This window comes from Pseudopodoces humilis, chromosome 17, assembly GCF_049639895.1.
Source record: "Pseudopodoces humilis isolate 2021_Gansu_Grassland_sample_001 chromosome 17, ASM4963989v1, whole genome shotgun sequence".
Classification (NCBI taxonomy): Eukaryota; Metazoa; Chordata; class Aves; order Passeriformes; family Paridae; genus Pseudopodoces; species Pseudopodoces humilis.
Window position 1 is genome coordinate 4,694,279 of NC_142216.1, and position 14,544 is coordinate 4,708,822.

A 14,544-nucleotide genomic window follows, 5' to 3' on the forward strand; every position below is an offset into this window, starting at 1 on the left:
GATAAGGGTGAGGAATTCTACAAAGACTCAGCTTCCCCCAAAGACAAAATCCTTTGTTTTGTTGATGACAGGTTTTCTTCCGCCAGCAATTCACAGAAATTCTCATTCCATCTTCTACAGCATTTTTGGCATAAATATATCCAGGTACTTGCTCCTGTGAAATGGATCACTACAGTGATCAACAAAAAAACCCCAACATCTCTTTCCTTCTTAACAATCATTATTTTATTAATATATTTTACAAGATTGCAGTTGAAATCATTTAAATACAAACTTTTTTTTTTATACAGAAAGTGTAATAAAGTTAAAATAGTTCCTTGTGTAATTCATAGCATTATTGCAATGCTTACAAAATTTTGCATAGAGTGTGCAAGGATTGATGTTATTTGATACAAAAAAGCTTTATTTTCCCACACAACCACACACATACATAAATTAAAAAGAAAAAAAAAAGCCAAACAAATCTGAATTTCGTCATGAGAACTGTGATAAGACTTTAAATTCATTTTGTCCTGTTTACATGATCAAGGTCATTGGTGGTTTTCAGTGTAGAGGTCAGACAAGGTGTTTTCCCATCAAAGATGAAAACTGCTGTAGCACAGGGGTCATGCCTTTTATGCTGCTGCTGTAGATGAACAGGGTTTGCTTTGACTAGCACTGAATGTTGTTTTGCTGTTGGCTCTACCTATACAGAGCTTTTTTTTTTGGGGGCTGAATATTGACAACTCTATTGGCATTTGCTCACAGGGAAACTAATTCAAAGATTGGGTGGGAGAAAAAATAAAACAAGCAAAATCCAGATCCAGCAGGTCAATCCTTTCCCTGCTGCAATCTACCACAGATCCAGAGCGAGGTCTGGGTCACAGCTCAGGAACAGCTCTGTCCTAGGGAGGAACCCAGGTGTGCATGCTGTCCATTTAGCCCTTCTCTGACAAACACAGTGGACAGTGATTGCTCACATCTGCCCTTCCTGAGGTTTCTGGCACGCTCTTACTTTACAGTATTTGTTCATCTTTACATCCATGCTCACTCTGATAACCCACAAAAGTGAATTCCCCCAGCAGTGCCTGCCCTCAGGAGCTGCTGCTCTCAAGGTGGCCCCAAAGGCTTGAGAGAACAGCACCCAACAACCACCAGCATCATTCACCCCGCTCAGGCTGCAGCTACACATCATCTTGTACCGTCTGCAGAACCCCTGGAACTGCCATAGTGTCTCATTCTCTGTGACAGCTGATTCTGAGTGCACAGGACCAGAGCAGGACCCAGCTGAGACAAAACCATCAGGCTGTGCTTGGGATCATTCCCTGCTCTGAGGCAGCCACCCTGGAGAGCTCCAGCCCCGGTGTGGGGGGCTGGTGGGGTTTGCAGATAAAGGAGTGTGGGAGAAGCTCTAACACCAACATTTTTTTTCAGCTACAATCCAAGCTTCAGCAAAAATAGCACCACCCACAAATAATTACTCTCTTGCTCTCCAGAGTGAGCCTGCCTCAAGATGTTTCAAGGACTCCATTATGAGGAAATTTTTAAAAGACCAAAGGACATACATTGCTTTAGAAGAGGATAATGCATTTAGAACTACATTTTCAGGGGGCTCTATCTCCTATCAATGGTTAAGCCTTTAAATGGGGAAAAAATGTAACAGTGCAATGCAATTTAAAATTCCTGTTACATGCAAAGATGCACATGACTTGTGCTTTGCAATGAGCCTGTTCCTATAATGACAAATATGTTAGGAATGGTAAAACTTTCCATTTGGGTAGGACCCGATGAGATGCTCCAAAGAGTCCTTTTTAATCTCAGAAGAAAAGATAGTTTAGCTAAAGCTGCATGTTTTTATCTGAAGCATTTGGTGGCACAATGTAAATGTAACATTTTCACAGAAATTTCTCCTGATATTTTCTCTTCCTGGTGGATAGTTTCAACCAACTAAATGAGGCAAACACACAATTACGTATCATTTCACAGTGGACTTACCCCTCCTATTCTTTAATCCCTGTTAAAAGCTAACAAAAGCTCAATCCATGGAGATTGGCTGCCTCAAAGGAAACCTGATTTCCTCTGAAGAGGCAAACCATCACTCCTGACTGGTGGCACAAAATCCCAGCCACCACAGGGCTTCCAGCTGCAATAAGGTGAGACATTTCCTGTGAGAGACACCAGTGCTAACTTTGCTGCAGGAATGACACTTGTAGCAAATTAATTTTTAAGGGACTTGCCCCTCTAGTTTAGTGTGATTTGGATGGGAAATCTCAGTGGGGCACTCTGATTGTATTTCCTTCTTCATTTCAGATAAAAATCCTGCAGCTTTAAATATCCATCTTTTCCTGTGTTCTTTATACCGTGTGTCGCTTTTCACAAGGGCACAATACAATTCAAGTGGCAAGACAAGAGAGGCTGAAATGATAAAGCCTCAGGGCTGGATGTGCATAACCAGGGGCCTCTCAACCACAGCAGACTTAAAAGCTTTCTAAATACAAGCTATTCACTACAATTTCCATCCAAGCCCCAAGCCACTGTGGTTATTGTGGATGGAAACAACACCCCAGCAATCTTGAACAGCCCGAGCTGTAAGTGGTTTCAGTGACAGTAATTCCACCGAGCTCCATGAAAAGATCAAGCATAATTGCTACCATATTTAGTAAAATGGATGTTATTAATTTAAGGTATAATAGTGCAAAGGGACAGAGATGTTGACTGCATTACTGTGATTAGGGTGATGTCTCTCCCAATTTCTTCCCCTTCCCTCCTACCTGCCTTGTTTAATTCACTCCACTCTTGCTTGAATAACCTCAGTACCACATCAGTGTTTAATCCTGCTGCACTCACAGCCATAAACTTGGCTACATCAGCTGTGAATACACAGCAACTGCCAGGCAGAATTTACCTGCAAGTCCCCAGTTTTAGGGTCATGCCACTGCTACACGCAGGTTTTGGGGCTCTGTGTGACTGAGATGTGACACGATGCAGGCTTGGGGGCTGCTGGATTTGAGAGCAGGACACCAGCTACCAAAACATTACACAGCAATTTCAGAGCAGAGGAAAAAAAATGGTTAAAATGAGGAGAAGGGAACTGTTGCCAGGATCACGTTCCTGAACAGCCAGGGCAATAAAAAGGCTGCTATTTTCACATTCAAAAAGTACCAAAGCAGCGCTTGGCAAAGCTTGGCAGGAACACACCCTGCGCTTGCTGGGGTGAATTCTGGATGATGACATTTCAAAATTTAAAATGTCAGCCATAAAAAAGAGCACAGCCTCTAACTTTTTTTTTTTTTCTGTTTGTTTGTTTGTTTTTAATGTTTTTACTGTAGGTACTTCTAAAATGAAATCATTGCAGCAGTTACTCTTCTCCACTGAGCAGCCACTGGAGCTCCTGCCCTGCTAATGCTCGAGTGAGCAGCTAGCACCATTTACTCAGTTTATTTATCCTTTCAGCCCAGGATGATGTCTTTAAGCTTTCTCTGGGCTGTTTCTCCACATTTCAAATTTCAGGTAACCTTTCCCTCTGCACACATTTCACATTATTCCATCCTCTTCCTGTTAACCAAGTTAGAGCCTTCCTGCCACTTTATTCTCCCAAATGCAGCTTTATGATACACCTGCATTTTTCCAGCCCAGTTCAGAAAAAGCACCATTAAAGTTAATGCATTTCAGGTGTGAGGGCAACCAGAGAGGGATGAATTTCTTGAAGTCTTTGGTCTTTGTCTCACTCTCTTTTGCAATGTGAAACTTAAAGCCATAAGAACAAATATAAAGAGAATTGGCTTTTGTTGTAAACAAGTGTACATGAGTGTGTGTGTATATTTGTGTGCATGTGTGAGCATCTTATGACAACAAAATGGATTTTCACCAGGTTGTGATGTGAGCTAGCCTTCACAGGTTCCACAGGAATCTCCCTTCAACCTTGGAGCAATTTCTAGGGAGGGTTTTTTATTTAGCCATCATTTTGCTATACCATATATTGCAGATTCTATTTTTAGGATAATTCCTTCAAACTTTTTGTTTGTGCAATGTGGTATTTATCATAAGAGGACAAAAAAAACCCACAACCCTTCTAGAACACAGCTGTTTGTCAGCACATGACTGAGGTAACCAAATACAAATCACTCTTGCACATACTCAGTTTTCTAAAAATGAACACTGAGGAGAGGCTTTATACATATTGTAGTAGTTACTGGCTTCCCCTCCTGATGACTTCCTTTACTGTTAACATTTCTTTGTACTCTTTAGCTGCCCATTTCACTGACTCTGGGGTAATATGCTTCAAAATGAATAAAAAACCCAAACAAACCAACAGCCAAAAAACCCACAAAGAAACGTGGGGAATGGATACAGATGTACAGCCATTATCAGGACCTCTGCTTTTGCTAAGGGCAAAGTCTTGCTTTAAAAGCACCATCCTACCTCAGCTATGACAGAAGGGTCACACACTACATATGGATAAGGTTCCAGTCACAGGTGAGCACTGACTGTCATTCTCCTGACCCTTTCCTAAACTGTCACATTTACAGCAAGCTGGACAAGGTCCTGCAGTTCTATAAAGAGCCACCACACACAAATGAAGGACTCCTGCATGGCTTTCCCAGGTGCACTGACACCGGTGGCACAGTCCCTTGATTAGCATTTGGGTGGGGTTTTAGTGCTCACAGGTGTAATGCAGGGTCTGGTTCAGCCCCACAGCCACCCCAAGGGCTGGCAATGTCCCCTCAGTGCTGTCACCTGCCCAGCCCATGAAGTCATCACCATCTCTTCCACTGATCTCAGCAGAAACAATCTAAACTCCACTTGGAGATCAACCCTATCTTCCAAATAGAGATGCTCAACCAAACTAAACTTCAGGCCCGATTCACAATGAAATGCACAACTCTTGTTTGTTTCTGGCGTTTTATCAATGGTAGGTAGAGCATATGGATGAAATTCTGGTCAGGGAAGCTCTGGTTTAAACAGATTCAGGGAAAAGCAGCCTCACAGATACTGTGAGGGATTTCTGGGCAAGGCAGGAGGGGAAGGGACTCTCATGCCCTTGCCTTGTCCAACAGGAGAGTCAGCCACTCCACAACCAACTTTGGAGTGGGAGATGGCTGCATGTGTTTGAAGGCAGCTTTTTAAACAAAATGCCTGTTATTTTCCCCTGGGATCTGAGACACAGTCCTGTTTGCTCTGCTTTCATAGAATCCTAGAATGGGTTAGGGTTAGGGTTTGGGATGGAAGGAACCTTAAAGACCATCCAGTTACAACCCCCTACCAGAGGCAGGGACACCTTCCTCTAGACCAGGCTACTACAAGCCACATCCAACACTTCCAGGGATGGGCCATCCACAGCTTCTCTGGGCAACAGGTGCCAGGGCCTCACCACCCTCACAGCAAAGAGCTTCTTCCTAATATTTAACCTAACTCTGCCTGCTGTCAGTTTGAAGCCATTCTTCCATGTCCTATTACTCCCTGCCCTTGTAAAAAGTTCCTCTCCTGCTCTCTTGGAGCCCCTTTAGGCACTGGATGGGGCTCTGAGGTATTCCCTGGAGCCTTCTCTTCTCCAGGTGAGCACCCTCAGCAGTCCCAGAGGGTCTCAGCCCTCAGAGCATCTTCGTGGTCTCCTCTGGACTCACCCCATTGTGTCCCCATCCTTCTGACACTGGGACCCTCAGAGCTGGGCACAGCACTGCAGGTGGGGTGTCACAGGAGCTCAGAATCCCCTCCCTCAACTGCTTTTGATGCAGCCCAGGATAGGATTGGATTTCTGGGCTGTGAGTACACTTCAGGTCATGTTGAGCTTCTCCTCAAGCAACAACCCAAGTCCTTCTCCTCAGGAATATTCCTGACCCATTCTCTGCCCAGCCTGTATTTATGTTTGCCACTTGCTGACCAGCACAGGCAGCATCACCCAAACCACTGTCTTAAAACTCAAGTGGTGTTCAAATGATCTACAAGTCCTACAGGGGTTCATTCTTTCTAACAACAACTCCTCACATTTCAACACAACACAGAATTTTATGTTTTTTAAGATGGAAACATGGCTGTAAAATATATCGAAACAAGAAGAATTTATTTCAGTAGACATAATTAAGGTACCCTTTGTTCACCTCAGAGAAGCATCTGCAGTGATGGCACAGATGTTAAGGTCATTTCCTAACAGCTGCCCAGCAGAAATTCACGCCAAGATATGAATGTCCTTGGCAGTTTCGTGGCTGCTGTGATATGAGAAGGTGATAACCTCATCCAAGAGCCCAACTGAGAAAATCAGCCACTCAAAATTAATTTGTTGGGATGGAAATTGGGAGCATCCAGAGGGTGGCAGAGGGATGAGGATTGAGCCACCGGAGCAGAGCACAGAAATCAGGACACAGCATCCCTGATGGGCCAGTCCCTGTGTTCAGCCCTGCCTTCCTCACCCACCTGAATGCTCCCAGGGCTGGAAAGTTAATCTGGTTCTTTTACAGGGAACTCTTCCTGCACGTCTCTTCAAACTGCTCACACAGGATTTGGTTATGGATTGGGCTGTGCTTGCTATGAGGTTAGTGATGAGAATTCAATGAAACAGGGAAAAAAATTCTACAGTAAATGTAGGACTATGAATGGGACTTCAGTCATGGTCCCAGAGGTAACATACACAGTATTTTGCTATATTTAACATGGCAAAAAAAAAAAAAAAAAAAAAGTCTGTATCATTCTAGGTGCCCCTACAGTCTTAATGTATTTCATCAATATCTGTTTGAAGTTGCACAACCAGTTCCCAAGACACCCTCCTGCCCCTCCCCCCAAATAAACTAGATTTAATAACAAGATAAATATGATGTGCTTCTCCTTGCTGAGTGCATTGACTTAAGGCATAGGCACAATTCCCCTCTTTGAACAGAGATGGTATAGTCCTGTGTCCCAATACAATTGTTACCCTGGGTGACCCTTTGCATTCAAATGTTGATTCAAGACATAATAATTACAGGAATCATTCATTAACAAATAGTTTGAATGCGTTAATTTATCAGAAAGCATTATTGAAGTAAAAGGAAATCATTCAATCCTCTTTCAGGAATAAATTTTTTTGGGAGTGCTGCTTTGTTAGGCAGCAAGACTTCTAATCTAAACTCCATAGAAACCTTCTCTTTGAGTCCAATCGGTTTTGGATTGAGCCAGAATTGTTAATTAAAAAAAAAAAAAAAAATTAAAAAAAAAATAATCAAACCCTGGTACTCTCGAGACCACAAGAAAATACGTGAAAAGCTGTAAAAAAAGGAATGGGCTAAATTATTTCTAAAGATTTCTGTCAGCTGTTTTATCTTGAAGATCACTTGAAGAATACCAGCTTTGGTTAGATATCACTAGGGATGGGCACAGATCTGTCTTATTTGCACATGAGGTAATATTTCAAAAGCATCTCAGTGGCTTAGAAACCTTGCTGTCCTCGTGAGATTTGCTGTGACTTGAAAATTTCTGCAGTAATTGGTATATTTGGTTTTTTTAAGGATTTTTCCATGCATGTGGATGAAATTATGGGTCAGAATTAAACGATCTGGATCTTCTTATTATTTTCTAAAACTTCAAAAGTGGAAGAAATGTTACCAGATCAGATTTTTGTGTTTTATCCTGCCCGTGACTCCTAGACTTTAAAATACGGAAAAAATGCAACCATGATAAGATTCAACCACAGAGTTTTGGGGACTCAAATTCTAGAGGAACCAGCATCCAAAGCCCTTCCTTTCAGTAATCTGGCTTTGTCACAATCTTTATAAATCCTTAAAAAAAAGTCTTTGATTGTCAGCATCTCTGATATTTGCAGTTTCCACCAAATCTAAGTGACCTTGAACTGTATCTCTTGAAAAGAAACATGACAAAAATCCTGGTGTAGTATCTGCATTATACATTCAATTTTATGATTTTCTCAGTTTCCAGTTGATTTTCCCTGTTTCTATAGGTATTTAGTCAATGTCCAAATCTCAAATCTTCACACCTTCACACCAAATATGTTCAAAACTGAAGGTGTTGATGGGGAGTTGGCGGGGTGATCCAGGACACCTGTTAACAAAAGAGGTTCAGGATTTTTCTACTTAGTCCAACTTTCACCATTTGGTTCCTTCCAGTAACTAAATACAACACCAGTTACGCCAGCACAGAGATGATTTTAGGTTAATGTTGGACCTGACGTGTCACACCTGAATAGCACAAGGCATCTTTGGCCATGTACAGGCCAAGTGTTGAACCCCTTCAGAAAATTACATTTATTATTTTAGCAAGAAGGTCTGGACTTTCCTACTGCCCAAGTGCATCCATCTCCCCAAAGAGGGAGCCATGCTTCAGGTAATAATTAAAGAGTAATTTAACTTCTTGGATCATTGTAAGTGATTTTGTTCTTTTTGAAATTATTTATTTTTCATGCCACTGATTTAATGGTGCAGAAATAATCAGAGATGCTTCTCTTCCCTTTGGATGTTAGTGGGTCTGCATTGGTTCCAGGGTCTTGCCCAGCCAGCAATCCCATTGCTCTGAGAACCTGATCAAAAACGAGGGGTGATCATTGCACTGTATTAATACAGAGGGGTCCAGGGGAGCATCAGATCCAATTCAGCAGATTGTACCAGTAAATTTTGGCGTGGGAAAGAGAAATGCTACACAAATGTAACAGGGTCACCCTGGGATTCCTTGTACTGAAACATCGTTTTACACAGAGGATATATATATATATATCTTATATATATATTTTTTATATATATATTCACACACACGCGCGCGCACACACAAAAGAAGTCTTTGATAGGCTTTCTGTGTTCTAGTAAAAATAGTTGGCAGCTGGATCTGTGAGACCAGAACTGGCTTTTGTGCTGCCTGCGATGCCCCACTGCAAATTGTCTCTCAAAGGCAGACGCTCGTGTTTATCTGGCAGGTGGAGCTGCTGCCTGCCTGAGACAGGAACAACCTCCCATTGGGACACACACAGAGCTCGTAGATTTTTTGCCTGGACCCTGCAGAAGAGGAAGATCCTTGAGGCAAGTTAGGTAGTTTGATTTTTGCAGAATTCAACGTTATCTGGAGTCAGAGGTGGAGAGAGAGAGAGAAAAAAAAGAAAAAAAAAAGAATTAGTGGAGAGCTGTTATTTCTGACGCTGTGTTTAAAGAAGTTTCCTCCAGACAACTCAGCTGCTGCAAAAACTGGGTAGGGAAGTGTTCTAGGATGGGAAAGTCTGAAACAAATCTGGGTGAGCACTTTATCTGCCTTCACCACAACCTCCAGCTGGTTTCTGCTGATGCACCCACTGTGTTTTCTTTTAGCTTTCTAAAAACACCTGCCAGGAATCCAATCCCAGGTTTGGATTGACCCAAGCAGAAGTACCCCTCTGTCAGATGGGGAGTGTGGATAGTTCACACCCATCCAACCCCCTGCTCCTCTCAGGATTTCTGTCACCGTGATCCCATCGCCAGTTACATTTGTAAGCTCCCAGCACTGACTTTTATCTTTATTTTATGTATATTTAATGTATATTTTATGCATATTTTATGCATATTTTATGTATATTTTATGTATATGTGTAACACTTTTGTGTATATTAAAAATAACTCAAATGTTCTAACAGTCCTAAATTCCTCCTTAAAAAACAACATAAGGCAAACAACATGTGGCAGCTCTCAGACACGTGGCAGCTGCAGGGGAACAGAACACAGCAAGATAACCTGAACCTCAGAATAATACAGGGTGACTGAGAATATTTGCAATTACAATAGGAACCTCAAGTTTTAGTATCCACCCATCTCATGTCCTGAAAGATACAAGTCAATTAATGCATTTTAAAAGCAACTTAGTACTGAAAGCAACTGCCTGAAGTTGTGAAATGCCTTGGATTTCAATCTCAGTGTATTAGGTAGGTTTTTTTGTTTCTGGTATTTTTCACAGTTTTTTTGTTAACACCCACAGTCTAGGTTTGGACTGTCTTAAAATGCAAATGTTTAGAAATAACAGAAATTGCAATTAAAAAGTCTTTCTAGTTGTAAGCCCTGACCCTAGGATAGGTAAATCTTAATTTATATGGGAGCCCTCTTGCCTGGAGGTTTGTGTTCCATGGGCATCTCCTCCTGGTGAGGCTCTCAATGGTTTCCCCACTGGAAACCATGCCATCCATTCCAGAGGATGAGAACCATGTGCCCACATGACTTTGTGACACCAGAAGAGGCTTAACTCAATGCCTACTTTACTTTTGCACTATGTGACCAGCTTTAATTTTAATTAATTTTTAATTGTTCTCTCTTCCCCTTTGGAAGTTTCTCCAGTGCAACAACCTGTGTCTCCTAATGTTCTCTTGCTTTCCAGAATGAAACATCAACCACAAAAGCTTTTCAGATCAATACCAGTGAATTAAGCTCTTCTTATAGAAAAATATATGATAAAAGATTTAATTATGCTGGCCAAGTAAATCTTGTTTTAAGATGACAAGGAAACAAAGAATTTAGGAGCACCGTGCATTTTACAGCCGCATAAATCTGCTGGAACAACAGATGCTATTATCCACGCACTTTAAAAATAATGAATCAGCCTTTGCCACGGAGTGAGCCTGATTTGCCTGGGATGTGATCGATCAGAGTGAGCAGAAATGAAGTCAGGAGAGCCCCCTGTCCCCAGGCTTTCCCAGCAGCGTTTCAAACACAGCAGCTTGGTGACCCACAGGCCTACAGCTCTGCAGGGGAACAATGCCTCGGCTTTGCTGCGGGGCTGGCGTTTTCCACTCACCTCTCCATCTTTGGATTCCAGCCTGAGCTCTGTCCTGCACGTGGCCTTCAGGCTGCCGGCCTCGGCGTTGATCTCGATGCCCTTGGGAGCCTCCATCACCAGCGCGCGCGTGGGCGACTCCAGCCTGCAACACAGAGCGGTCACCCAGCCCCGTGGGCTCGGAGCTCCTGCTCACACCCCACTGCCCCCAGACCCTGCTGGTGTGCAGCTCCTCACACGCCTCCAGAGGGAAAGGTTCATGCAAAACACATCACAGGTCTGATCTGCGGACATTCCGTGCCAGCTTTGCTGCGCTGGGCCAAGAGGAAAGGGGCAATGAAGGCACCCCCAGGGCCAGTTTGCTCTCATTTCTAGTTCAGCTTTCTCACTCATCAGCGCTAACGGGGGAGATCAGCAAAGCTGAGCACCTACACAGAGAGTGCAAGTGTTTCTCTTCCCCAAACCACTCTTCAAGCAGGAATAAATTAGTTCTCCTGAATTCCTACACCGGGAGGTTTGGAAGGGTTTGAGGATACAAGGAAATCAATGAAAACAATCAGACTGAAGACCCCAAAACTTGTTATGTGGCTCACATCACACCAGGCATGACCATGTGCTCTGCAGAGCTTCAGCCCCTCCTAACTGTGGATACACTGCACAGGCCTCTGACAGCCCCGTTACAGCTCTGCAACACAGCCAGACCTTTAACTTCAGCAATTGGGGTTAATGCTGTAAAGAGCAGAAGCACAAGCTTCAGTCTTCTTTGTTCATCATCCATTTTTAGATCTTCTATTACACTTGTCTCTTTCTTATTTATAGTGCAGTCTCTTATTACTCTCTGTATTGCAAATGGTTATAAAAAAACAACTCTCCCTCTTTGAGAATAGCCTCTTAGTTGATTTTATCATCATTTATTTACTGTATGATCACAAAATCTAGGCTATGGTCTCCTCAGGTGAAGCAGATGGGAGGGCTGGAACAGGAGCTCCTCTGCTTCGCCTGTTTTGGGCTGGCAGCACCGACCAAAGCTGAGCACGGGGCAGCCCAGCAGCACCCCCAGCTCTCCTGGGCAGCTCTCAGGGTTTGCCTGCATCAGCTCTTTCTCTGCTCTCCATATACATAATCATTTGTGCAAGTAAGTGTGTTCTTAAATGGACTCCTGCCGGTACTGAGACAACATTATGGGAGACTGAGGGAATTCAGCTGTATTTATTGCAGGCAACAGTTCAATAAAGCACAGGCACAGCTCCCTCTGTGTGGCACTTTTCAAGTCACGACTTTCCCTCTTTTCAGTGTCTTCATATTGCTGCTTTTTGAACACCTTTCCCTCAAGACCCTGAACTCATCCATAATTTCCTGGCTGACTTAACTAAATCTAAATTTCAGGGAGCAATTGAGGCATATGCAGCATGGTCTCATGGTTAGCAGCCTCTGCACAACCCCTCTGAGCTGCTTTTTGTTTTCTGCAGGGAAGCCACATTTTGTGTAAACTTTCTTCTGATTCCTTCCACTGCTATCACCCCTCAGCTGGTTCCTGTGTGAGGCACCCAAGGTTACGACTGCTGTAACTCACTTTTTTTTCCTGCCTGACTGAATTGCAGATTGCATGGAGGACAAAAAGCTGTCTGACCTGTACTTCCCCTGGAGATTTCTGCCCAGGGATTCAGTACACTCTTGCTCTTGGTGTACCTCACAGGAACACTGAAAAACAAAGGACCCTCTGCTTGCCCTAAGCCCCCAGGATCTGTGCTGCAGTGTCTGGCATGCAGGCACACACTCCCTCTGCTCCACGGGCACGATCCTCAGGAGGAGCAGCAGAGAGCTTGGGCCAGTTACAGCTTAAATCATGTAGCTAAATTCACCAGAGGATGTGTCCAAACCCCAAAGACAGCTGAGGTAATCTGAGGATAAAATAATTCCTAAGAACACGGCCCAGTGACTCTCCAGCATCTCAGTGACTCTCCAATTTCTTTGATGTCCCGGCTGTCTCAATGTATTTGTTCATCTGTTAATCTTTTAGCTCTTCTATCCACTGAGAAATAAATCTCCTACGTGCAAAACAGCGTGGTGCTCAGACACCACAGTGCAAAAACACTCCTTTACAGCAGCACTCCATTCCTGCTCTGTGCAGGAGCAGCCTCCCAGTCCCACACCTTTACTGGAGAGTGAGGAGAGCTGGGAAGTTGGTGGAAGTTTCCCTAAGGTGGGGGAGAATCAACAGAGGACCTTCTTGCACCTTTCCCTGTGCACACAGGTGCCCTGACCAGCAATCAGTTGAAATTCAAGCTCTGAATAAGCCACCAATGATCTGGAGTGTCATATAAAACATTGCCCCAGAGTTTTATTCTCTTTCACGTGTAACAAAGCGATGGAGATATTCTCCCTCCTCCACCTGAAGAAGTGGAGTAACAGCATCTTGCAAACACTGTTGGAAACCATGTGATTTTTGGATGCATTCTAACCCATGCAGAGCCTTTGGAGGTACACAGGACCCTTCCATCAGCCCGTGGTGTGACGTGGGACAAGAACACAACAACAGCTGGGGCTTTGCTGCTGCTCCATCACCCTCCTAACTGAGCTGACCCCCACCCCACCATCCCAAATCACAGCCTCAGACAGCTGCAATCCTGCTGACACACTGATGCAACACAAACCCAACCCTTTAATGCTGAAAATGCAACTTGAAAGCTCAGGGATCTTTTTAGAACCTTGAGACTGCAGAAATGATTGAAAATACTGCAACAGCCAAGTGCAGGTCTTGAAATAATGAAAGCCTTGGGCTGCAGCCTGCGTGGCTTTGTACTCGTGCTGGGGTTTGGAGCCTGACTCTTCTCTCTCCTCCATGTTCCATATTGGTGTAAATCCATATTTTTGGGACTCTCGTCCCAGTTTATGCTACTGTAAAGGAGGACAGGAAGGTCTTAAAAATTGTTTCCTTGGTATTTAAGGGGCATATGTTTGTAAGGGATTTCATTTGATTATTTTCTGATATCCTGAATGAATCTCTGAGCCACCTGGCCATAAACCAGGAGCTGTAAAATCTATGCAAAGCCAGAGAAAGCAGTTGAGGAGTTTATGCTCTGGGGGTTTGAGCAATGTTTACCGAACACTTTCATTTGAAGCAGGCGTTTAAGAGACGCTCTGCTTTTAAACCTAATTCTGCCTTCCAGAGCAGAACCAATTTGGAGACTAATAATGAAAGAAAATGATTTAGAGATGAACAGATAATTTGTTCAAAATCAACATTTGTTTTCCAGTGTGATACTCCAGAGCTTTTAGTGGGATTCCCATCTCCTGGTGAGGTGTAAGCCTGTACTTAGAGCAGTAGGCTGGAAAGGTGGCTGCATGAATATAGATTGTTTCATTATTTGCTCCTGCTCTTGAATTTTCCATCCCAGCAATTGGCACATAAGCCCTTTTTATTGACCATGGGTGCTGCTTATTTTTGCTCCAGTATTTGCAGGACTGGATTTTGACCTCTCTCGCAGAGCTGGGCAAGAAGGGTAAATGCAATGCTCTGCACAGTTACAGCTTGCTGAATTCAGCACTGAGATAAACTACTGCCATGAAATTGCTCCTGTCCCACCTGCAGTCTCCTGGGAGGTGGATGAAGAGACATTCTCCTGTCTGGGTGACTCCCCACAACTTGGGAACTACTCCTCTGGATCCCAAGGTTTCATATAAGTCCAATTTTTTTTTTTTTTTAAAGACACAAGTAACAGGATTTTCAGAACTATCCAAGTTCCACTTATTACAATGGGTGTTAGCTACTTTTGAAAATCCCATTGAGCACCTAAATGCCATAGCAAATCTGACCCTTAATCTCAGCTCTTAGTTCTGCAACAGAGGTAATAGCAC

General features: G+C 43.4%; 1 protein-coding gene across 4 annotated transcripts in view; it reads right to left on the bottom strand.

Annotated features, from left to right (window-relative positions):
* Nucleotides 1–230: 230 nt before the first annotated feature.
* Nucleotides 231–14,544, bottom strand: part of SGCD (sarcoglycan delta) — a 313,850-nt gene continuing 299,536 nt past the window's right edge. For all 4 annotated transcript variants that reach the window (XM_014253192.2, XM_014253193.2, XM_088063532.1 and 1 more), the window contains 2 exons: nt 10,708–10,831; nt 231–9,015 (listed from right to left, as the gene is read on the bottom strand). In XM_014253192.2, coding sequence (XP_014108667.1) covers nt 8,842–9,015; nt 10,708–10,831 — 298 coding nt within the window. In that variant the 3' untranslated portion in view covers nt 231–8,841. The remainder of the gene's footprint in view (nt 9,016–10,707; nt 10,832–14,544) is intronic.